This window comes from Bos javanicus, chromosome 24 (genome assembly GCF_032452875.1).
Source record: "Bos javanicus breed banteng chromosome 24, ARS-OSU_banteng_1.0, whole genome shotgun sequence".
Taxonomy (NCBI): domain Eukaryota; kingdom Metazoa; phylum Chordata; class Mammalia; order Artiodactyla; family Bovidae; genus Bos; species Bos javanicus.
In genome coordinates this window covers 30403541-30429814 of record NC_083891.1, presented here as the reverse complement: position 1 = coordinate 30429814, position 26274 = coordinate 30403541, and the positions used below count along the sequence as shown (strand labels likewise).

Here is a 26274-nt window from a genome sequence, read left to right as displayed (position 1 = left end):
TAAAATGATTTTCCATGATACCCGTCCTTGGTGCCAAAAAGGTTGGGGACCACTGTTTTAACGGTAATCTTTAGTCTAGAAGACAGTAAATAGAAATAGAATAAAAAATCACCTACGATATTTCAAAATGAAGTAAAGACTCTTGCAGGACCTTTGATTTACAGAAAGACATCATATCTTTTAAGATCACTTGTTACAAACAGCATTGTACTTTTATACTACAGGTCTCCTCTTGAAATCCTTGAAAAGAAAACCAAGGAAAAACCCCTTCCCCTCTGGGCTACACCAAGGAAAAGATGGATAAAAGAGGAGCCAGGGGGCTGGGAAAGGTCCCACAGGCTGAGAAGGGTTCAAGACACCCTAGAATCTAGAGAACTTGGCTTGGAATTATTATTTGTCATTCCATGGCCACGGCCAACCTAATATCCTAAAATGTATCCCCCAAACATTGATGATATGGTGAGATTTTCCTAGAATTTGGAAGGAGTATCTGACAGCTATGGAAAAAAACATGAAGAACTATTTCTTCCCTGTATCTCTGGCTACTAAAAGTTGTGGTTTTGTGTTCAGAAGTTCAGTCATGTATGACTCTTTGTAACCCCATGGACTGTAACCCTCCAGGCTCCTCTGTCCATGGGATTTCCCATGCAGGAATACTGGAGTGGGTTGCCATTTCCTCCTCTAGGGGATCTTCCCAACCCAGGGATCGAACCCGAGTCTTTTACATCTCTAGCATTGGCAGGCAGATTCTTTACCACTAGCATCTCCTGGGATTGATCCCATTAAACTGACTGCTGCTTTGAAATGACCATTTAATTGCTTTCCAAGTCCCTCTGCCCCAAATCCAAGGGGAAGCAAAGCAACACACGGTGACCAATTCAACATCCACACCATTGTCTTCTGACCAGTGTCATCTGCTTTAGGTGTAAGCAACAGAAACAGAAGCTACTTGTAAGGCTTGTTTCCAAAAGTCTGGACATATGGTTAAGAACATCTCCTTGGAATGGCTCAGCAGTTCTACAACATTAAAGATAAAGGACCAGAAGATGCAAGCAAGGAGGCCTTTCAGCCTGTAAGAATCCAGGCAAGAATCCAGAAGTGAGGCTGTTACTGTGGTCTAGGAAATGAAGGAATGGGATATATTTGGAATTTGGAAGGCAGTTTGAGAAGAAACAATTGCTGGGTTTGGCAGAGGATTAAGTATAAAGGCAATACTATGTGTTGGGCACAGGGCCATGGCGTGCTTTCTGTAATCACGTATAATCCTCCCAATAACCGTGGAAGAATACATATTTGCGTCTATTTCACAAGATAGAACATAGGCGCTTAGAAATTGAACCTACCTAGGTCCAAATACTATTAAATGGGAGTGTCAAGATTCAAAGCTGGGAATAATGAACCACAAATTATTTCTGATGTTGCTCTCCGGACACCACAGCTCACTGTATGTGACAAGGAAGCACAGAGAAAGATTGAGAAAAAAAGATGAACACTGTATCTTCTCTTATTAAGTTGGAGAAAGAGATATTCAATTTATGATATATGTTAAGTATCAGGAGGTTGGGAGAGGGAGAGGTTTAATTATGTATATGCTTTTTAAATCTCTGTATATATAGTTCAGTGCTGTCCGACAGTAATAAAGAGCGAGACACACATGTAATTTTGTACTTTCTGGTAGCCACATTAAGAGTAAAAAGGAACAGGTGAAATCAATTTGATATATTTATTTAACTCAATTATTATTTATGACTCAATATATTATCCTACCCACTCCAGTGTTCTTGCCTGGAGAATCCCAGGGACGAGGGAGCCTGGTGGGCTGCCGTCTATGGGGTCGCACAGAATCGGACACGACTGAAGTGACTTAGCATTAGCATATTATCCTACTGGGGCTTCTCTGACGGCTCAGTGGTAATCCACCTACAGCGCAGGAGACACAAGATACACAGGTTCGATCCCCGGGCCAGTAAGATCTCCTGGAGGAGGGCATGGCAACTCACTCCAGTATTCTTGCCTGGAGAATTCCATGGACAGAGGAGCCTGGTGGGCTGCAGTCCATAAGGTCACAAAGAGTCAGACACGACTGAAACGACTTGGCACACATGCATATTACTTTATAAAATTATCAGATAGTGAAGTGAGATTAACAAAAACCACAAGAGCAGTCTTCGTGCAGTTATGACAGTGATTTCATCAGTGCTCTCTCCTTAGGCTGTAAGTTACCTGATACCTGTCACATTATAGGAGGTGCTCAAAAAATGCAATGAGTGCTCTTCTGAAGCCCAAGTGCTCTGTTTCCATTTCATTTGAGCAGAAACAAGTAGGGAAAACTCTTTATCCTGACATCAGCCCATGTGAGCTCATGCCTCTTTCTCTACTCAACAGCCTAACCGCCTAAGATAAACTCCCTAACAGGTTCTGCCACAGCCCCCAGATCCAGATGTGCTGAGGTGGGGGGGGGGGGGGGCAGTGGGGTCCGGGGGTGCAAAGTAAATTGTTTCCTTGGAACTCCTTTAGAAATGAGTGGACGGGGACTTAGGAGGGGAGCTCTCCTCAGAGTGGTATACACAGCCTGTCTGTAGAACAGCCTCCCCCCTTCACATCCTTTTTATATTTGCTTATCTGCCTCGAGCTCTTACAGTTCCACTGCCCTTCATTTTTTTTCAAGCGAGACTATCTTTCTGGACTTTTGCCAGCTGTTCTAAATATACTGCCCTACTGATAAGAGTCTCGATTTTTTTCCAGTTCACAAGTTGGAGGGCCAAGTGATCCCTTATAAAATTCTAAGACTTGATAAGAAAGTGTGTTTTAGCAGAAGAGGACAGAAGAAAGGTCAGGGGGAGAAATTACCATCCTTTGTTTACTATGCTAAGAAATGTGAAGATCTCAGAGGAGTGAAATATCGCAGAACTCCATCCTCGGTGACACTCTCATGCGTACTCGGCTAAGCTCTGGATCAAACCCTGACTCACAGATTTACGTTCGTGTCCCAGGGCAGCGTCTGGGGCAGGGGTTGGAGCGGGGGAGGCACGCAGGTGCGTGATGCCTTTACGTTCTACTCCTGGCCGCAGTGAGGCCACGCTGCAAAGCTGGTCAAAGGAAGAACAGTTAGCTCATCAAATACATGCACTTTCGGATTACCTTGACTCGGGGTATTTGGTGAGGGTGGCCAGGCTGCTGGTGTACATGTGGCCGCCCACGTCAATGTGGACGGGTGCGTTGGATTTTGTGAGCTGTGCTGGAGTAGGAATGCCTTGATTGTTCAGTGGAGATGCAGGAGATCTAGTGATCAGAGGTCTTGACATATTGGGCCGACTGTCCTACAGAGAGAGAAGCAAGTTTAGACATGTTTGCTTTATTCAGTGGAGAGAAAGGAAACGCATACCTCCTACAGAATAAGCCAGTGACTAGCGCTGATATTTGTTCACTAATAAATTCTGGAAAATCAACAAGCTCTCACTTTTACTATCACGCGTGTGAAAAAACTCCGAGATATATGACAAAGAAAAGGAAAACTTCCAATGCTCAGAATCAAGGAGCTGAACTAATGTTCATTTCACATAGAACCATGCACTGTGACGGCTTATTTTACTAATGAATTCTTGCATTTAACAACTGGTTAATGGCTTGTGGAGAACTACTATTCATTACAAATGAAAAGATAATCAATACTTGAAACGGTCTCCATCCAGATAAAATACATATGCTTTATCCTTCTCTTGGAAAACTACCTTACTGCTGTGGGCTGGGGATAAATACAGACATTCAGCACTTGGGTTCTGCAGAATGGTTTCTTCCAAATCAGGAAAAAGGGGGCATGACTGGTCTAACCATCAGTCCACACACTCAAAGCAAGCTTGTAAACAGGTATCAGAAATTCATCAGTCAACAGATGAAACAAACAAAAAAATAACCCCCATCTACCCACTGGGTTCCTGCTTCTCTCACTAGAAGACTATGGAACTGGGCACACTTTGAAAACCGTGTCCCCTCCAGTGGTCAGGTATGTGCTTGGGAGCCATGAGCCAGCCGCTCTTGTGCGTGCTGAGCTTGTAGTAGAGATCATTTTCCAAGATGGGGCTGAGGCACATGGCCGGGCGCAATGTGCTGCCCCACAAAGATATCCTGGAAGCAAACAAAGCAGAAGGAGGACATCACACGATGGCACAAGAACGTGCTGAAGAAACTGTACTCTTGAGAAAATAAAACCTGCCATCCTTTCCGTGGATACAATACAAATATTTCAAACACCATCCAAACATGGTCAATCGCTTTCAAATTAGAGCCCAAACCACAGACAAGTCAAGTCAGGTCTCTGGCACTCAAAGAAGGGGGTCAAACATTTAGAATCTACAATTAGGAAAAAGCTCAAACAGCACTTATGTCTGAATTCTGCCAGGCGATCGCCACGAGGGTGCTTGTAGATTTAGTTTAGCCAGAGATTGTTTGCAAACAACGTGCGGCAGAGTCAGTGATAAGGCATAATAAAGGGATTTTGAGAAATGCCTTTGATGGAGATTACAAATGGGAAATCATCTAGTTTTTGTGCATAAAGCCCAGCATGATGAAATATAAATTTGCAAAACATCCTAGATTTTATGATCCAAAACAGCTTCAGGAGTTACCTGGGGCACAACTGTTGGACTAGTTAGCATTAACCACATGTCCAGGCAAGACTGGGAATGCACATTTCTTCTGAAACTCCGCATCTACTGTGAATGGGGTGGTGACTGAGCTTTTACTCAAAATGTTGACCATCTGTGTGGTGCTTTTCTCCATGCTGAATTAAACAGAGCCCAGGAACAGTCATAGAAAGGGTTCATGCTTTATTTCTTCAACTGGGGGAAGTGGGTTTGTAGATGGTCACGGTGTTATTCTTTGCATGTTCCTGTATATTTTTAACAATGCAAAATAGATATTAAAAAACACAAGGGATGATTGCAACACAGAGAGAAAAGTGAAAGAGGTACTGGATGGGGAAAAGAACTAAAAAAACAAGGACACACGTCAGTAGGAAATGTAAAGCAGTGAAGGCTGAAATAGTCAATAGCATTTTAAAATCTGGGTGTCAGAAAATGCGTTTTTTCCTTTAAAAGTACAATCATAAAAGTACAATAATATAATCCACTTTTAAGAGCTACGTACTACCTGGCTTGCTTTTAGAAAATGATTTCTTGGCTAAAGACACACACACACACACACGCACACACACCCTAGTCTCTGTTACAATTCAGTCCATCACAGCACTGTAGAGTCTGTAATAGTTTTTCAATTGGACACATTCTATACCCTGCCTCAGGGTGCTGGGGTGAAAATGAACAGATTTGCAGGGTTAATACTGTAGTTAGACTGTGACCTCACTCAGCACAGCTCTAACACTGCCAGGTCTACGGAGAAGAAGGAAAAAAGAAAGCGTAACTGATCGGTTGAAGGAATCCAGATTTCTCAGAATATATACCATGTACACTGGAAATCATATATGTATGGATATTGCTAAATTTAAAATTAAACCAGTGTTTCCTTGTGGGGGGAGGATGGGAGGTGGGCGATTAACCCGTTAGGTCAAAGTGTCCTAATGGGTGGGCTCAGGCAGATTAGTAAGACTTTTTTTTTTTTTAATTGATTTGTCTCTGCCAGATCTTGCGGCACACAGAATCTTCTCTCTCTGTGGCGGCTTCAGGATCTAGTTCCCTTAGTTGCTCAGTTGTGTCCGACTCTTTGCAACCCTGTGACTTTGTGACTGCAGGACACCAGAATTCCCTGTCCTTCACCACCTCCCAGACATGCTCAAACTCATGTCCATTCAGTGGGTGATGCCATTCAACCATCTTGTCCTCCGTCATCCCCTTCTCCTAGTTTCCTGACCGAGGATCAAACCTGTGCCCCTGCATTGGGAGCACAGACTCTTAGCCACTGGACCATCAGAGAAGTCTCCCCCCATCCCCGTTTTTTTAACTGAAATATAGTAGATGTAACAATGCTGTGTTAGTTTCATGGGCACAGCAAAATGATTCAGCTATAATATCTATCTCTATATCTATACAGCTTCCCTGGTGGCTCCGACGGTAAAGAATCTCCCTGCAATGCTGGAGACCTAGGTTCTATCCCTGGGTCTGGAAGATCCCCTAGAGAAGGGAATGGATACCGACTCCAGTGTTTCTGCCTGAAGAATCCCCATGGACAGAGAAGCCTGGCAGGTTATAGTCCATGGGGTCACAAAAATTCGGATACGACTGAGCAACTAACACTTTCATTTCACATACACACACACACACACACACACACACATACATATGTATATGTATATATATCTGGTCTTCTCAGGTGCCACAGTGATAAAGAATCTGCCTGCCAATGCACGAGCTGTAGGAGACACCAGTTTGATTCCTGGGTCTGGAATATCCCTTGGAGAAGGAAATGGCAACCCATTCCATAATTTTTGCCTGGAGAATTTCATGGACAGAGGCGCCTGGCAGGCTACAGTTTATGGGGTCACAAAGAGTCGGACACGACTGAGCACACAAATGTGCGCACACACACACACACGCATCTATCTTTTCAGATTCTTTTCCCTTATAGGCTATTATAAAATATTGAGTCTAATTTCCTGTGCTATACAGTAGGTTAACTTATATGCAGAGTACATCATGAGAAACGCTGGACTGGAAGAGGCACAAGCTGGAAACAAGATTGCCGGGAGAAATATCAATCACCTCAGATATGCAGATGACACCACCCTTATGGCAGAAAGTGAAGAGGAACTCAAAAGCCTCTTAATGAAAGTGAAAGAGGAGACTGAAAAAGTTGGCTTAAAGCTCAACATTCAGAAAACTAAGATCACAGCATCCGGTCCCATCACTTCATGGGAAATAGATGGGGAAACAGTGGAAACAGTATCAGACTTTATTTTTTGGGCTCCAAAATCACTGCAGATGGTGATTGCAGCCATGAAATTAAAAGACACTTACTCCTTGGAAGGAAAGTTATGACCAACCTAGATAGCATATTCAAAAGCAGAGACATTACTTTGCCAACAAAGGTTCGTCTAGTCAAGGCTATGGTTTTTCCCGTGGTCATGTATGGATGTGAGATTTGGACTGTGAAGAAGGCTGAGCACCAAAGAATTGATGCTTTTGAACTGTGTTGTTGGAGAAGACTCTTGAGAGTCCCTTGGACTGCAAGGAGATCCAACCAGTCCATTCTGAAGGAGATCAGCCCTGGGATTTCTTTGGAAGGAATGATGCTAAAGCTGAAACTCCAGTACTTTGGCCACCTCATGCGAAGAGTTAACTCACTGGAAAAGACTCTGATGCTGGGAGGGATTGGCGGCAGGAGGAGAAGGGGACGACAGAGGGTGAGATGGCTGGATGGCATCACTGACTCGATGGACGTGAGTCTGAGTGAACTCCGGGAGTTGGTGATGGACAGGGAGGCCTGGCATGCTGTGATTCATGGGGTCGCAAAGAGTCGGACATGACTGAGCGACTGATCTGATCTGATCTGATACAGTAGGGTTCCTGTTGGTTCCAGTAAGACTTGAAGGGTTACAATTCGTCTTTGGTGAGCCCTTCTAGCTCTTCTCTGAGGCTCTGTCTTCTCATCCTGGGAGTTTTCTGTGTTCTGCATTTGTCCCCTTAGTTAGATGATTTCTAAGGTATTAACTGCTATTAGCTAATGGAATAAAGGGTTTTCACTCAGTATTTTCCACATTGGTGCAGACTAAAAGGACTTTTTAAATCCACAGGCTGGGGATAGGGGGGCGTGTCTGGGGCTGGGTGGTCTTAGCGCTTGTAGGAGACACTCAGATCTGTTGCACTGATTCCAGGTGTTTCAGTTGACTCAGCCGTGGCTACCTCCTCCCCTCTCCAGTGACCAGAACTGGCGCTCTCTCTTCTTTAACTGGACACTGAGGTCTCAGATAGGATGTCTGCACCTGCCAGCAGCAGCTACTTCCCTACCAGCCTAAGGATGAAGCCAACACCCAGGCTGGCTGAGCTGGATCCTCCCTGGCACTGTTGAGACACTGGATCCACCGACTCTGAGCCTCCAATCTCTATGTTTCCTGATACTCGGGAAGATAAATTCATCTTTAAAGCTAGACTGAGCTGGGACTTCTGTTACCCACCCTGCTTCCTACCTTTCCTGGATACAGCCACCTCCCCATGGGGTCATTTGGGTTGGTGAGACTTGGTCTGTGATGCCCAGAACAGCTGCTTGCAGACAGACATGGCAAAACTTTCTATCCTATTATCACCATGCTTCAGCTCCACTTTCCCATCTTTAATCACTTTCCCAGCATCATCTCATTAGTTTGTGTGTGTCTTTCAACATCACTTCCGATGAGATGAAAACCATGAACTTTAACCAGAAGAGCGCACAAGTGTTTTGAATGTGCCAACATCGCTGCTGGAGAAACAGCTCAGGGCATTGAGGTGTATTTGTAAAGTGGCCAGACAGAATGGTGGTGTTTCTGATCATTCCTCCTCTGGAACAGACTCCTCACCCGGGTGGTGGGCTGGTGGACGGAACCCCATCCTAATGTTAAGTTACTCGGTTATGGACCCCTCCTCGTGTAGCCCACTGTTCCCTCCTTCCACAGTCTCAGGCAGTGTCCCTAAGGATGCACATACCCCAGGGGACAGGACAGGCTGGTCCCTGGCCTCAGCAAGCTGGTTCAGTGGGAGAGAGGAGACAGGAAACAATCAAGTACAATAGGCAGGGGGAAGCCAGGTTACTGTGGCAGTTTTAACTACGAGGACATGTAATCCAGGCTTGGGGGCTGGGAGGAGTGGTGGGGAAGACTCCCTGGAGACAGTCTAAGCTGAAATCTGATAGGTGAGAAGTCAGCTCACTGTGGGATGCAGGAAGGAGACCACACGGTACATTCTAGAAATTAATTCACAGCAAAATTTCAGTACACTGTAAGAATTCTCCTACTTGTTTTCTTTCCAAGTACGGAGGGAAAGTGCAGGAAATGGAAGCTTGAAGATGATGGTCTGAGGACCACAGAATTAAACGGCAATTTACAATGAAAATATAAATAAACCCACCAGAATATTATTATGATGGGAAAATGGGGAAGAAGAGGAGGAAGGAAACTCACAGCCAGTTTTCTAAGCAGCTGTCTAACAGAACTTTCTGCAAGAATGGAGACAATGTTCCATACCTGCACCACTTAGTAGGGTGGCCACGTGTGGCCATTCGAGGACCTGAAATGTGGCTAGTGTGACTGAGGAACCAAATTTGTAATTTTAATGCGTTTTAACTAGTTTAATGTAATGTAGGTAGGTCAAGTGTTGGAGGCAACACTGGAGGCAACCCACTCCAGTATTCTTGTCTGGAGAATTCCACAGACAGAGGAGCCTCGTGGGCTGCAGTCCATGGGGTCACAAAAGTCGGACACGAATGAGCAACTAACTCTAAGGTTAAGTGTGACTAGTGGCTGTCATGTTGGACAGAACAGTGCAGTAAACCTTGTTTGAATTTTTCTTGATATATGGAGGCCCAAATCATGATAAACTTGAACTTTAATCACTCAGGGAGAAGCAGGGGCATTTTAAAGTGAACACAAATGGTTTATGACCCCATCCCTTCCAACACATTCATTTCTGTCTCCCCTTCTAACTGTACTTCTGCCTTCTTTACTGATTTTATGAAAATAAAAGAGATGAGTAACCACACAGTAAGGATGCTGCACACACTACATCTCTGGGTCTCAGAGAAGCAGCTGAGACCTAAAAGCACATCCCGAATGACTCTGTTCCCAAGATGTTACAGGCAGCAAAAGCAATCTGTGATGACAGAGCTCAGAACACTGGCCACCTTCTTTTTGGCAGGGCGGGTGGCTGGCTAGGAGGGGATAAGAATGAATCTTTTGGAGAGCTAAAAAAGTCCTGAATCTTGATCTGGGAAGTTAAACAGTTATATACATACGTATGCGCATGTGTGTGTGTTCAGTCGTGTCCGACTCTTTGAGACCCCATGGACTGTAGCCTGCCAAGCTCCTCTGTCCATGAGGCTTCTCCAGGCAAGAATACTAGTGTGGGTTGCCATTTCCTTCTCCAGGAAATCTTCCCAACCCAGCGACTGAACCCGAATCTCCTGCATTGGCAGGTGGATTCTTTAACTGCTGGCTGAGCCACATTGGAAGCCCATACATACGTGCACCTAAGATTTATTCACTTGACTTTTAAGTTCTACTTAAAAAGAAAATAAACCAGAAAATAATCTCGGAAGAAACTCCTCCAATCCGAACACTTTTCTGTCCAGATAGTCATTTAAATTACTGTGAAATACTTCTTTTAAAAGCCAAAAAGACACTTCTTATTTCCTCGCATCCGATTCCCCAAATCTGACTCTAATACCTGGACATGAAACGGTGCCTGAAATTCTATTTCTAATTCTCCATCCCCTCATTTCTATCCTGTATAGATTTTTCAGGCATGTTGATCGGTTTATCTTTAAAATTTCCATTTCTCAGCTGCTTTCAGTCTGCGGCTTCCTTGTACCTTAATCATCCATCTCACCTACCCAACAGAGCAGCAATGATTCTGGGCGAGGAGAGTCCTTCAAGGGATTTGACTGCAGGCATCTTTCAAAAGAAGCTAATGAAAAATGTGCCTCCTAGATCTAACCTTGCTGTGTGCTGTTCAAACAGGAGCCCCAGGGGCACCGCCTGGAACAAATGAGCTGAAGTTTAAACTCAAAGTTTTAATGACTTTATTTGTTAAGAACGTATGCCCCTGCCTCATGTCACGTTCCACTATCAGGCTGGACTATATTATCTCTTTCACTGGGAAAAGAAACACGCTTCTCAGGAATACTTCCAGAAAAGCATGTCAATAGTAAAGTATTTACCTATATTATTTGATACATGCAATAGAGCAGTGATGGAATTTAACACAAACCCTAACTTTTCCCACAAAATTCAGCCTGGGTTTAAAAATACATGTATTTATATCACCCGTACTCTCACATGTACCCAAGTAGCATCTCAATTATATGGAATGCATGGAGAGTGGGGTGTTCTGATTAATTCTGTTTTCTGATACTCAGCCAACCATTTTGGCCATGCAGCTTATAATCAAAGTGTCTTAGACAAGGATCTTGCTTCCTAAGGTAGAAATCCGGTGTTGCCTTGGGAGGGTTAGTTTAAAACTGACACCATCTTGCTGGACTCACAGTAAAGGTTCTTATAGAGAAACATCCCCTAAGTTGTGTGCTGAGACTCGCAACCATAAAACCAGCATATTTTGTAAGGGCCCTCATCGTTTCTTCATTCAAGTAATATTGACTGGGTTCTTGAGTGGGTAGCCAGTGCCTTCTCCTGAGGATCTTCCCCGCCCAGGGGTTGAACTCTGGTCTCTTAGGCTGCAGGCAGAGTCTTTACCATCTGAGCCACCAGGGAAGCCTGACTGAGCTCCTACTATGTGTCAAACTTTAATAGCAGAGTGACACTGGAGAGAGAGAGAAATAAATCGCTTCTTAAAATTTCACATAGGTTAAACAAAAAAACAAACAAAAAAAAACAGGCCCGAGCAATATTTCAAAATTGAAGACTGTTTCTGTCAATCTCTGAAGTCAGTGGAGAAGTAGGCTAAAAAGTCTTCAGAGCATCCAAATTTGATATCAGATCTTCCATTCATTTTATTCACAGGTACTCCCTTCAAACTCACAGAACCTGCTTACTCCTGACTCAGAGATTCATAACAAGTGTGGTCATTGGTTTTCTAGCCTATACAAAAATCACTCCAAATTAATTCATCCCCAGATCAAGCCCCACATTAACTTAGATTGTAAAATATATAATAAAATGAAGAAAAACTTCTGCACAAATATGATTTTAAAAAAACCTTCTTTTTAAGGTAAAACAATTTTGAAAACTTTACATAGCTAGAAAAAATAAACCAAAACAGACCATCTCAAGTGTGCAGGAGAATGAAGCCTGGTTTTTGGAATATGAAGACCTGGTTTGAGTTCAGGCTCAGTCTTTAGGTCATCTTGGAGAAGTTACCAAACCTACAGGGTTCCAGCTTTCTCATCTCTAAGACAGGATGAATCTTCCCACTCTACAGAGAGGTAAAGCCAGCAGAGGGTAAAATGTTGGTGATGGCTTACAATACAGGATGTTGCACAGAGAAAAGACAGAGGAATTTCTGCAGAAGGAATTCTTTCCTTCTGCACATGAAAAATGAAATTTAATACATCCATACACTCCATGTACAGAGATGTCTATGGATCCAGCAAGACATACAGAGAACGTTTAAAGCAGTTGACGAGTAAAGATTCATAGATGAGAAAGACAGCATTTTACACTGATAAACTATTACATAATGGGGTACAGATAAAGAAGAACAGAACAGTGTTCTATTCACTAATAGTGAATAACACTAATAGTGTTCTATTCACCAGTTCTAATCACTGGTAGTCCAGTGGTTAGGACTTTGCCTTCCAATGCAGGGGCTGTAGGTTCCATCCCTGGTCCGCGAGCTAAGATCCCAAAGGCCTCACAGCAGAAACGCCAAAACATAAAACAGAAGCAAAATTGTAACAGAATCTATAAAGACTTCAAAAATAATGGTCTACATCAAGAAAAAAAATTTTTAATTAAAAAAAAATAGGATGGAACATTACAAGATGAGAGCCGGACAAAGGCTATGAAAAGAAGTAAAGAATGAGATCATCACAGTAGGTTCATAAAATGAAATAGCACGTGAGCTGTATTGATTTTGTTTTCAGATCAAATCTTAATTTCACAGATTAAAAAAAAGGACATAAAAAATAGGAGGCTTCAAAGTTGTTTCAAAATGACTAGCAACTGTGTTAAATTAATCTGTAATTACTTCCTAATCTGAAATAGCAAAATGTTACTCCTCTTGCCTCAGGCCAGGAGGATGGCTTACTACTGTTTATCTACTTTAATGCACAATATTTACCAGATATGGAGTCTCCTCAAAGTGCCTTCTTCCCTCAAATAGTGAAATATGTATCCAAGAAGTTACCTTATTAGATTATCAAGCTGGGACCACGAAAAGAAAACTATTTGCCAAGATTTCTCTGCCTTTTTTTTTTTCCCTCAAAAATCAAAGTGAATTTATAAAAAGAACATTTTGATAGAATTTTGCTGTGTTTATTATAGCTGGATTAATTTTTAAATTAGATTTCTTGGACAGTTTCAAATATACTTAAAAAGTCACAGGCTAGTATTTTTAAATAGACATTATAGCTCAACTATGGATATTACTATCTTTTTAAAATTAAAACATACCATTAAAGTGAAAGCAGTCTCTGTTAACAGTTCTATAGGGAAAAGTAATTTTTTTTTGCAAAAATAGGTGTAGGTACAATGAAAATATTTGAAATTAAATGCACCCACATATCAGTAGGGTGTAGGACTGGGTAATGATGTCACAGGCAAATTTTGTTTTTGTTTTTTCTCTTATACTTTATGATACTGAACACTGAAATTTAAAAAAAAATTCTATTAAAAAAAAAACAAACAGGAAAGAAACACCCAGCACTATACTGCCCAATTGAATCAATTAGTACAGTCGTGGCATGCTGTTATATTTTACTTTCATCATCATCAGAATTTTGTGGACATTTTAAAATGAAGAACAGAATGAAGAAATACAGAAATGGAACAGAACTTAGGGGTGAAGTTTCCTTTTCTTTTATTTTCTCACCAGGAAGGAAATGTGTGGAAAAAAAATTAAATGGGCCTCAGGTCATGGTAAGCTCATATTTAGCTGACACGGAAGTCTATTTAGTTTGATCCTGAAAGAAAGGGGCAGAAGCCTACGGTTTCTACACTCTTGGGAACTATCTGGTCATCTGTCCCCGCCCTGGGGTCCCCTCGATTTCCAGGTCTAAAACCCAGCAAGAGCAAGCTGGTAAAAGCCACACATGAACACTGCCTGCTTTTCCAGAAGTCAGTCCGGCACCTGCTTTCTTGCAAGAAGGTGCAGGCGGCAGCAGAAAGGCTGGCAGTGAAACACTCTCTCACGCTCAGAGAGGGCCTTCGGGTCTGAAACCAGAACCCCCTGCGCAATGTTAAGTATTACCACCGTTTCACAGAGAAGGAAGTTGACTCTGAGGTCAAGTGGCTTAGTCTATAATTGTCTAGTAATGAATTTACTGTGATATTTTACACGCTCGCCATTGTGTACCAGTATAAGGTTACCACTCTCCACTACTAAGTGATCCATACCTTGGCTTTCACAAGAGAAAGGACAGATTTGCCTTGCTCCATCTACCTTCTTCCTTTCAGTCTGTTTTGGCATAAAGACAATGGGTTTGAGAGTTTGAAGGATGGATGGTCAGTGGTCATGCAGAAGACAAGAGACAGCTAGTCCAGGAAGCAGACACCTCTCCCCAGCCCCCATCTCTGTTTCCCAAAATGAAACAAATGAACTGGCGTTTCATTTACTCCTCTGTTAGTCCTTGATGCTAACTACAGGGCACATCTGTCTCTAAATAAACAATAAACTTGACTTACTGTTTTCTTGGATGTGGTCATAAAAATTGGTCATAAAAATTCATTGTCCAACAGTGTCAAAAGTTAAATAGGTTCCTTTCAAGGACTTAACTGAATCCCTTGGAAGCTCCTCTTAAGATTCTTAGATGCCTTTCTGCTTACCTTTATGCACTTTAAAAAATAAAAAATTAACATACACAAGTTTTTAAGTATACTGACTTACTCTCATTTACATAATAGGGGTGTTCAAAAGTTCATTTGATCACTTGTTCATTCAGTGAGAAATGATGGCTCACTATTTGGTGAGGGACTAGGGCACTGAGGGCTTTCCTGATAGCTCAGTTGGTAAAGAATCCACCTGCAATGCAGGAGCTGCTGCTGCTGCTGCAAGTCACTTCAGTCGTGTCCGACTCTGTGCGACCCCATAGACGGCAGCCCATCAGGCTCCCCCGTCTCTGGGATTCTCCAGGCAAGAACACTGGAGTGGGTTGCCATTTCCTTCTCCAAAACATGAAAGTGAAAAGTGAAAGTGAAGTCACTCAGTCGTGTCCGACTCTTAGCAACCCCATGGACTGCAGCCTACCAGGCTCCTCCATCCATGGGATTTTCCAGGCAAGAGTACTGGAGTGGGGTGCCATTGCCTTCTCTCGACCCCGGTTCAATTCCTGGATTGGGAAGATCCCCTGGAGAAGAGATAGGCTACCCACTCCAGTATTCTGGCCTGAAGAAGTCCATGGACTGTATAGTTCATGGGGTCACAAAGAGTCAGACTGAGCAACTTTCTCTTTCACTTTTACTTGGAGCACTATGGATGTGAACAATTCAAGGAGTGAAAGTCTGCCTTGGGAAGAAGCCACATACATGCACAGGGAATTCCTGATGACAAGAGAGCCCCATGGGAATAAAGAAAATGAATTAAATTGTGCTTTAAATGTCCTGAGAACTAGTTATGGACAATCTTAAGCAAACAATAATTTGGTACAGTCAGAAAATAATCACTCTCGGTTTTAAGACTCTAGAGTACATTATTTTTAAATAAGACACGTTTGTATTTAGTAATTTCACATTACCAGGATCATACTCCTAATTTTTCCATTTACCTTTGCAGATAATACCAGCAGCAGTGTTTCTAACAGTGTCGACATCGATGTAAGTTTCTAAATTCAGTCTTTTTCCTGAGGATGTGACAGAGTGGAGGCCCAAGTTTTAGTCTGAGGCATGTCACTGATGAGTTATGTGGCCTTGGCAAAGTATGTCATTTCTCACTTCATTTTTCCCATTTATAATAGATGCAGCTGACCCAGCTGATGTATAATGCTTTTCTCAGTCCTCATTTTTAAAAATAATTATGTGATTGTAAAAAACATAAACTGTAAGAGATTAAAATGCTTTAAGAAAGTTAGCATTTTAGGAGGTCAGAATTCAAAATTATTTCGAAAGAAAGAAGAACTGGTCATGAAATGAAAGGCATTTCAAAACTATGAGCGCAAAAGCAGAAAAAAAGAACCCAACACAGAGAGATTTCTTAATAATCACAGCATTTTCTCTAGCTGATTAGGGAAGATTACATTTTAATCACTACTGCTTTTTATTTGCCTTCACTGACAGGATGAAACAGCCAACAAAATACGGTGCTTGGTGACTAGAATGCCTACTTTAGAGAGATTTTTCCCATAGTGCTGTTTCACTTGCCACTATTCTGCGATACTGGAGTGCTCTGAAAGCAGCTAACCTGAGATTCCCTGACAGAATAGAAAACATTTATTCTGGTGATAGGAAACAAATGCTTTTTAATAAAGTAAGAATCTCTTGTAAGCCACATCAGCGTCATCTCTTCAGAAAGAAATATTGAGTAATATAGAAGAAAAAAATTAGGGCAAGTGAGAGTTACCATCTCGATGTTTCCGCACCAGAACCAATGGGTGTTGTGTCGTATTGACAGGCATGCCAGAGGGCGAATGGCTTGCCAAAAATGCTTCTCCTAGGGGACATCTCAGGCTTCCCTGATAGCTCAGTTGCTAAAGAATCCGCCTGCAATGCAGGAGACCCCGATTTGGTTCCTGGGTTGGGAAGATCCACTGGAGAAGGGATAGGCTACCCACTCCGGTATTCTTGGGCTTCCCTTGTGGCTCAGCTGGTAAAGAATCTGCCTGCAGTGTGAGAGACCTGGGTTGGGAAGATCCCCTGGAGAAGGGAAAAGCTACCCACTCCAGTATTCTGGCCTGGAGAATTCCATGGACTGTATAGTCCATGGGGTCGCAAAGAATCGGACATGACTGAGCAACTTTCACTCACTCACTCAGGGGACATGTCCTGCCAGGTACAATCTGTTCTCAGAAGATGGAGGCTGATTCTGGCTGTTTGGGTCATCCTGGTTTTTAGTTATTACATGGGTCCCATCTGAGCCGCTGGTGGTATGAAGCAAGAGTGGAGGTGAGTCTACGCTCTGGGTTGGCTTCCGATGATGTGGTGGAACTCAGATCTGGCCGCAGCCAGCTGTGGCCAGTGACCACTGGAGAGGTGACAGTGCTTGTAGCTGAACTATTGGTCCCGGGATGAGACATGTCTCTTCGGAAATTTTAGAGGGGACGTTGACTGATGAAACCTGCTTAGGAGCAGATGGATGAAGAGATAACACTGAAAGCACAGCTTAAAAAGAAAGTGAATGAGCAGTAAAGACAGCATCGAGGCCATCTCCCTCCTCCGATTTTATTGCAACAAGCCGTTCCTTACAGTTTTCATGCTGTAAAGGAGGAGACATCTGTGTTCTTGGAGAAGTATCTTAAAATAAATACCAACAAGAGTTTAAAAAAAAACTAACTTTTTAAAGATCAACCTGGCTGGCCAGAAAACTATGGTACAAAAAAGGGAAACAAATTAGAAAAAAAAAAATCATACCTGGAATTTATATAGTGCCTTATGTATATGAAGCAGTTAATCTATGAAATCCCAGACCTTGTGAGTAATAACAACCCATAAGCCTTCAAAAAGGTCCAGAGAAGGAGGAGGGTAAGGCCAATACTGTCTTTTGCAAAGAAGGGAAATTGAAGCAGGAATATTCAAACTGTCCAATGGTAGCCCAAAGTCATCGAAAGTTAGCTGATTAAAAAAGTCAGAAGCAAAATATCCTGGAATCTAAGCCTGCATTTTTCCTCCTGAAATGTGCCGCTTTGGCCTGGGGCAATCTAGTAGCATGTAACCCACCAGGACTTAAGACTCTGAAAGCAGTCATTTGGTTCGCCTACAACAGCAGACAGGACTTCACCAGAGCATTTCCACTTAAGGCAGTGAAATGTGTAGGAAAGTGTCTTTGGTAGTCTTAAAAGTCCCGGTTTAATCTTATTAGATGGTTATTTAACCACAAGATACAGCATATATGTCTGTCTCACCTAGAGCCAGACATCCTAGAATGTGAAGTCAAGTGGGTCTTAGAAAGCATCACTATGAACAAAGCTAGTATAGGTGATGGAATTCCAGTGGAGCTATTTCAAATCCTGAAAGATGATGCTGTGAAAGTGCTGCACTCAATATGCCAGCATATTTGGAAAACTCAGCAGTGGCCACAGGACTGGAAAAGGTCAGTTTTCATTCCAATCCCAAAGAAAGGCAATGCCAAAGAATGCTCAAACTACCGCACAATTGCACTCATCTCACATGCTAGTAAAGTAATGCTCAAAATTCTCCAAGCCAGGCTTCAGCAATATGTGAACCATGAACTTCCACATGTTCAAGCTGGTTTTAGAAAAGGCAGAAGAACCAGAGATCAAATTGCCAACATCTGCTGGATCATGGAAAAAGCAAAAGAGTTCCAGAAAAACATCTATTTCTGCTTTATTGACTATGCCAAAGCCTTTGACTGGGTGGATCACAATCAACTGTGGAAAATTCTGAAAGTTATGGGAATACCAGACCACCTGACCTGCCTCTTGAGAAACCTGTATGCAGGTCAGGAAGCAACAGTTAGAACTGGACATGGAACAACAGACTGGTTCCAAATAGGAAAAGGAGTATGTCAAGGCTGTATATTCTCACCCTGCTTATTTAACTTCTATGCAGAGCACATCATGAGAAACGCTGGGCTGGAAGAAACACAAGCTGGAATCAAGATTGCCAGGAGAAATATCAATAACCTCAGATATGCAGATGACACCACCCTTCTGGCAGAAAGTGAAGAGGAACTAAAAAGCCTCTTGATGAAAGTGAAAGAGAAGAGTGAAAAAGTTGGCTTAAAGCTCAACATTCAGAAAACGAAGATCATGGCATCTGGTCCCATCACTTCATGGAAATAGATGGGGAAACAGTGGAAACAGTGTCAGACTTTATTTTTTTGGGCTCCAAGATCACTGCAGATGGTGACTGCAGCCATGAAATTAAAAGACGCTCTCTCCTTGGAAGAAAGGTTATGACCAATCTAGATAGCATATTGAAAAGCAGAGACATTGCTTTGCCAACAAGGGTCCATCTAGTCAAGGCTATGGTTTTTCCAGTGGTCATGTATAGATGTGAGAGTTGGACTGTGAAGAAGGCTGAGCGCCGAAGAATTGATGCTTTTGAACTGTGGTGTTGGAGAAAACTCTTGAGAGTCCCTTGGACCACAAGGATATCCAACCTGTCCATTCTGAAGATCAGCCCTGGGATTTCTTTGGAAGGAATGATGTTAAGGCTGAAACTCCAGTACTTTGGCCACCTCATGCGAAGAGTTGACTCATTAGAAAATTCTCTGATGCTGGGAGGGATTGGGGGCAGGAGGACAAGGGGACGACAGAGGATGAGGTGGCTGGATGGCATCACTGACTCGATGGACGTGAGTCTCAGTGAACTCCGGGAGTTGGTGATGGACAGGGAGGCCTGGCGTGCTGTGATTCATGGGGTCGCAAAGAGTTGGACACGACTGAGCGACTGAACTGAACTGAACTACAGCATATAATGCCACAACAACGGCAGTGGTGGTATAGTGAGTGAGAAGGCAGATAGCAAAATTCCATCTAAGAGGAAAAACAACTGCTGTTAGAATAGCAGCAGCAGAAGAGAAAATAGCCCAAGAGTTGAGACCAAGAAGAAATGCGACAAGAAGGGATGCAAGAGAGGTTTAGGAAGGGAGAAAAGGCCAGTGATGTGGGAGGGGGACGGAAAGAGAAACTGATGGAGAGGGAAGCGCAGGAGGGACAGGAAGAAACGCAGATGTGTTGGGAAAGTAGGGAGGATCAGACTAGTTTCACCTTGTTTCCCAACCAACCTGTCGGCTCTTCTATTCAGGAGGTCAGTTTCTAATGCCTGGCTGCTGGCCCCCAGGTCCTCCTTTTATTCCAGGGTAGATCGCATTTGAACCCTCTCAGTCAGGGGTCCCCAACCCCCGGTCTGTGGACTGTTAGGAACCGGGCCACACAGCAGGAGGTGTGCACGGGTAGAAGCTTCACCTGTATTTACAGCTGATCCCTGGCACTGTCATTACCACCTGAGCCCCACCTCCTGTCAGATCACCAGCAGCGTAATAAACGGAATGTGCTTGAGTCACCCCAAAACCATCCCTCTCCCCCACCCAATCCGTGGAAAAATCATCTACCACGAAACTGGTCCCTGGTGCCAAAAAGGTTGGGGACCACTACTCTAAGTGGACAGTCAAGACAGAGGTTTGTGGGGAAAAGGTCTGAAGGGTTCTCTAGGTCCTACAATATGCAAGGGTCTCCTTTATAACGAATCTGAAAGATCCCTCTAGGTACTGCTTCCTTCTGAAGATTATCAGGAGGAACAAGCCTAACTTTCAGAGAACCAGGTAGATAGATCCGTGACCCTCATGCAAAGCTGGCCCCATAAATGAGCTCACAGATCAATGACACCAGCCAGCAGGATGGAAGATCACAGGCATCCAGCGAAAGCTTACAGCCTTCATCAGAGTGAAACCAGGGTGTGGCAAGCACTGCGGGTTATTTTTCCTACCAGTTCCCCACAGTACTTAATGAAATACATTTTTATTTTTGCACACAGTGGAAAATGAATACACAGTACTGATGATGATAAAGCAAGTCTATAAGGCTCCATAATTGAGGGCTCTGATCGCCTTCCAGTAAACGACTTCAGCGATTTCTTCCTTCGGGCAATGGCCCTCAAACGCTTTTTGATTGTTATCTACCCATTCCATCCGTCAAGTGAAAAAGACAAGACAAAACCCACCAACTCGGGGTGTTAATAGGCACGAATGTCAATTAAGGAAAAATCAAACACTAACGAGGCGAAAGGGATTTTGTGAAAATAAAATAAACCCGTACTTCCCATGACAGAAGTCTAATGCTGTCAGACTGCACAACAAAAAGACCAGCACTCGGGGGTTAGCAGCCCACACTCCAAGAAGCAGGGTGCAAGGCGTATTGGCATTGCTGAGGTTTACAGAAAATGATAAGGGCCCAGCTCGGTGGGGCTGACTCTGGGTCCCTGTAGATCTGAGGTACGGACTCAGGGTGGGTGGGGTAAGGCTGCACAAGAAAAGAGAGTCGAACGCCACTTCATCCCAGTCCAGGGTGAAGCGTTTCATAAATGAGAGGTACTCAGAGTCACCCAGTATTCTTGCCTGGAGAATCCCCATGGACAAAGGAGCCTGGCAAGCTACAGTCAATGGGGTCGCAACTATAGTCTAAGGGTCGGACACGACTGAGAGACTAAGTACACACTCAGAGTCACTCCTGGACATCAACTAGACTGCACCTCCGCAGGGACCGCAGCAATGCTTTGCTCAGTCTCCAGCACAGAGCCTGGCACTTACCAGGCACTAATAACCAATTGAAAGTGAAAGTGTTAGTCATCCAGTTGTGTGACTCTTTGCCACCCCATGGACTGTACACTTCCAGGCTCCTCTGTCCATGGAATTCTCCAGCCAAGAATACTGGAATGGGTTGCCATTCTCTTCTCCAGGGGATCTTCCCCACCCAGGGATTGACGGTAAAGCGTCTGCCTACAACGCGGGAGACCTGGGTTCAATCCCTGGGTCGGGAAGATCCATCCCCTGGAGAAGGAAATGGTGACCCACTCCAGTACTCTTGCCTGGAAAATCCCATAGATGGAGGAGCCTGGTAGGCTACAGTCCATGGGGTCGCAAAGAGTCGGACACGACTGAGTGACTTCACTTTCTTTCACTCCTGCATTGCAGGTGGATTCTTTACAACTGAGCCACCAGGGAAGCCTAATAACCAACTGATTGAGTAACTTGATACTGAATTCCAGGAGGGGCTGTGAAAGGTGGGTGTACCACTAGCTGCTTTCTCGTCTCTGCACTAACCACAGAAGGTGCTCAAAACCTCTTCAGTAGAGAGAAGAGGAACAGAAGGGGAAACAAAAAACGAACCTGAGGCTGGAACAAGCAGAATGCTTCCAGCAACATAACAGAGCAACAGAGAGCAGCACGCGATTTAAACAGACACTATGAGAAATGTTATGAATAACTTAGGTGGACATTTATTTGGTAATAAAAGTAATAACATTTTCAAATGAAGTAAAATATTTTATGGTATAATCTGATGAATTGACAGCTATTCTTTCTAAATTCTATTTGGAAAAATATTACTAACACATCAGCAGCAGTGCACAGAGGCAGAGTCAAACTGAGGGCTCCAGGGCCAGAGTGCTGGGCTTTTATACACTAGTTTCATCACGAGCTTGCTGGGCTTGATTTAACAGCTCTCTGCCTCAGTTTCCCCATCTTTGTGAGCTGCTGTGCGCTAAGTTACTTCAGTCGTGTCCAACTCTTTGCGACCCCATGGACTGTAGCCACCAGGCTCCTCTGTCCATGGGATTCTCCAGGCAAGAATACCAGAGTGGGTTGCCATGCCTTCCTCCAGGGGATCTTTCCAGCCCAGGGATCAAACCCTGGTCTCCTGCATTGCAGGCATATTCTTTACCATTTGGGCCACAAAGGAAGCCCATTCTTTAAACAAGGTCAAAATAATGCTTTTTTGTGATTATGGAGAAAAATCAGTAATTCATGTTATGGAGTAGACAGTTACAAGAAGCACTTACCTAGTAGTACCTGGAATATAATCTTTAACAATAAGCTATTTCTTTCCTTCTTTCTTTGGGCAGCACCTTGCAGCATATGGGATCTTAGTTCCCCGACCAGGGATTGAACCCATGCCCCCTGCTGTGGAAGCTCGGAGCTGAACCACCAGGGAAGTCCCCAAGTAGAGCTATTATTTTTAATGATGGTCTTAATTTTATAAATTATTATTTTATTTCTAAAGGACTTAATGATTATTTTTTAAAAAATTTTTTTAAATTTTATTTTTAAACTTTACAATATTGTATTAGTTTTGCCAAATATCGAAATGAATCCGCCACAGGTATACCCGCGTTCCCCATCCTGAACCCTCCTCCCTCCTCCCTCCCCTACCCTCTCTCTGGGTCGTCCCAGTGCACCAGCCCCAAGCATCCAGTACCGTGCATCAAACCTGGACTGGTGACTCGTTTCATACATGATATTATACATGTTTCAATGCTATTCTCCCAAATCTCCCCACCCTCTCCCTCTCCCACAGAGTCCATAAGACTGATCTATACATCGGTGTCTCTTTTGCAGTTTTGTACACAGGGTTATTGCTACCATCTTTCTAAATTCCATATATATGCATTAGTATACTGTATTGGTGTTTTTCTTTCTGGCTTACTTCACTCTGTATAATAGGTTCCAGTTTCATCCATCTCATTAGAACTGATTCAAATGTATTCTTTTTAATGGCTGAGTAATACTCCATTGTGTATATGTACTACAGCTTTAAAAATATGGAACGCCTCACGAATTTGCGTGTCATCCTTGCGCAGGGGCCATGCTAATCTTCTCTGTATCATTCCAATTTTAGTATATGTGCTGCCAAAGCGAGCACCTTAATGATTATTTTAAGAGATACTTATAAAATACCTGTCTACATGTATATCACTCACACAACCTTTCTCATTCCCTCTGTTTTCCAGTGGTTCTGAACTTGTTGTGAAGTCCCAGCTTACATTACACTACGCAGTATGCAGTACTGTACAAACAACCAGAAACTTAAACTTTACAAGTATTATTATTATTTTTTTGCTGAGAAAAGAGAATATATACTATCTGATACATATAGTATATATTGATGAACTTCTGATATTATACTGCCAAGAATAATAAGCAGTACATTCATTTTTTTCATGTTTTGAATTTATTTTTATTACTTTGTTCTCCAGTCTGTTTAAGGACAACTTCTAGCTCAGTGAAGACCTTTGGTGAATGAAAACTTGCCTGACTTTCACAATAATGTTAAGTCCCACAAGTATCATTTTTCACGTGTCTTCAGAAACTGCTACTTCTGATGAGGGCCTCGGCCACTGCCTAGAGAATTCCCCTGAGACTAGAAGTGCCCCCAGAACTAGAAAACATGCCTCCTTCTGTAACTCTTATGCAAGTGTGGTATAATATTAATGCACATATATGGAATCTAGAAAAATGGTACTGATAAACCGATCTGCAGGGCAGGCATAGAGATGCAGACACTGAGAACAGACTTGTGGACACAGCAGGGCAAGGAGAGGGTGGGATGAATTGAGAGAGAAGCACCGACACATGTACATTACCATATGCAAAATAGATGGCTGGCAGGAAGCTACTGCACAGCACGGGGAGCTCAGCTCAGCTCTGTGAGGACCTGGAGGGATGGGATGGAGAGTGGGGTGGGAGGGAGGCCCAGGAGGGACAGGATATGTGTATACTTATGGATGGTTTGAGCTGTTGTACAGCAAAAACCAACACAACATTGTAAAGCAATTATCCTCCAACTAAAATTTAAAAAAAATAACAAAAAAACAGAGCGATGCTAAAATCGTAACTGCTTGTTTTTAAGTCAGTCTAGTTTTAAATGGGAAAGTGTTTTGTTGAAACAAATAAACATTCTAAATCTTTACATTTAAAGATGTGCTGCCCTTCTATTAGAAATCTTAAACTAAAAGGTAATCAAATGAAGTTAGTAGTAATGGGGAGGATCTCAGTATTAATCTTAGCATTAATATTCAGCCAACCATTTATATAAACTAAAGACTCAAAATAAATTTCATCACTGGAATTACTTTACCTGCTAATAATGTACTTGATACATCCTGTTTCATGTAGTTGGACTATGGAAATTAAAATGTTAAATTAAGCAGTGATTACCACATCTCTCTCTAAATCTATATTCGGTTGTGGTAATACATTTAGTTGGATAATAAGAAAGAAGGATGTAGGAGGAGGTAAGAAATTAGAGCATACTGTACTTAAAAGGTAAAAGAATAACCATCGTGGAGAAAGAATATGGCTGTTTTAGGTAAAAGTCTATACACTTAGAGCCAATCGCTGCCACTTGTTACTGTTAATTTAAAAATCTGTAAAAAAGCATCAAAATCAATTCAATTCAGTCTTAATGAGACAGCTCGAGCAGGAGCCTATTCACTGTACCTGTTCTAATTAGCATGAATATATCCTCACTGTCAACTCTGACAATACACTTAACTAAATTACTGTTAGTCCCGTAACGTGGGATCACATTTGAGGCAGCAAGTCTAAAACAGAATTTGCACATTACTGTTTTGATAATAAATACCAAATGAACTCAGGGCTGGAAAAGAGCTGGTATATTTTGAGTGTTCTCCAAAAAGGGAAACTGAGGCTCAAGGAGTCTTGCTCCCAGCCCACAGCTGAGAGGCGCCTGGTAAGCAGGCTCTAAGGCCAGCTCCTTTCGCTCTGCCATCTCCCCAGAGAGAACCAGAGCCCTTGGTAACCCTGTAAAACTAAATGGAAGTCACGTGCTATCCCACCTAAATTATTGATGACGAATAGTATTTGTTCAGACGCCACAACAGAAGATCTTGGGTATGCTGGTGGAGGTTATTAAGTATAATTCTTTGCTTTTTAATTGCCACTTAAGCTGAAATTACTACCTCTTCAAGATGGATAGGAAGATAATTCGAAAATTTAGTTGGAGGTGGATGTCAACACACATACTAATTGACCTTATTCACACACATTTCAAAAGTGATATGAAGGGCTAAGGGATGAGGAAAATATGACAAATTAGAGTTAAAAAAAAAAAAAAAGGAAAATGACTGCTAAAAAGATGGTGTCAGCCAATTCCACATTTTAGCTCTAAAAATGTCCCAAACTAATATGTCCCAAACTAGACGCTGTAAGGTAACTTACAATGTCTATGCCTATCAATGTTTCTTCCAGCCTGACTGGCCCAGGAAATGCTGAGATGGGTAAGAACAGTCCCCATTATGAACTGGCATAAAGTTACAATGTCGATGTGGGGCTGGCATCGCCCCAGTTTTAATTTTCTAAAGGCTAGAAATCTGGAGAGCTGGGTTCCAGTGCTCCTGCTGCTCAAAGGTGATAAACCTTGTCCTGTCATTAAATGAGGAGGCTGAACTTCAGGAGAGCGCCCATGTTTGTTCATGGGGAACCCTTACTTTTCAGAAGAAAGTTTAAGGTTTTTTTTGTTGTTTTAACGTGGACCATTTTTAAAGTCGTTATTGAATGTGTTACAGTATTGCTTCTGTTTCATGTTCTTGGTTTTTTGGCCATGAAGCATGTGGGATCTTAGCTCTCTGACCCATGTGGAACCCACACTCCCATGCATTGGAAGGTGAAGTCTTAACCACTGGACAGCCAGGGAAGTCCCAGAAAGCTTACACTTGAGTCACAGTTGAAAAGCAAAATAAGGCTGCGCTGCTGGAACGGGGTAGTGGGGGTGGGGGGAGGAGGGGGCAGGGGAGACAGGCTCACCCTCCCCCCATCACACTCACCCCTCCCT

The 26274-nt window shown here is 42.9% G+C and overlaps 1 protein-coding gene and 1 non-coding gene across 6 annotated transcripts in view; both read right to left on the bottom strand.

The window, feature by feature from the left end:
* KCTD1 (potassium channel tetramerization domain containing 1) overlaps window positions 1–26274 on the bottom strand; it is a 210628-nt gene that overhangs the window by 48364 nt on the left and 135990 nt on the right. For 4 of the 5 annotated variants that reach the window (XM_061399703.1, XM_061399704.1, XM_061399699.1 and 1 more), the window contains exon 2: window positions 3142–3320. In XM_061399703.1, the coding sequence (XP_061255687.1) occupies window positions 3142–3320 (179 nt within the window). Of the gene's footprint in view, window positions 1–3141; window positions 3321–4625; window positions 5112–26274 lie in introns of those variants that run through there. The other variant, XM_061399702.1, reaches the window with a different exon arrangement.
* LOC133237887 (U6 spliceosomal RNA) lies at window positions 23237–23343 on the bottom strand. The gene has a single exon (XR_009733396.1). It is a non-coding gene; the product is annotated as a U6 spliceosomal RNA (small nuclear RNA).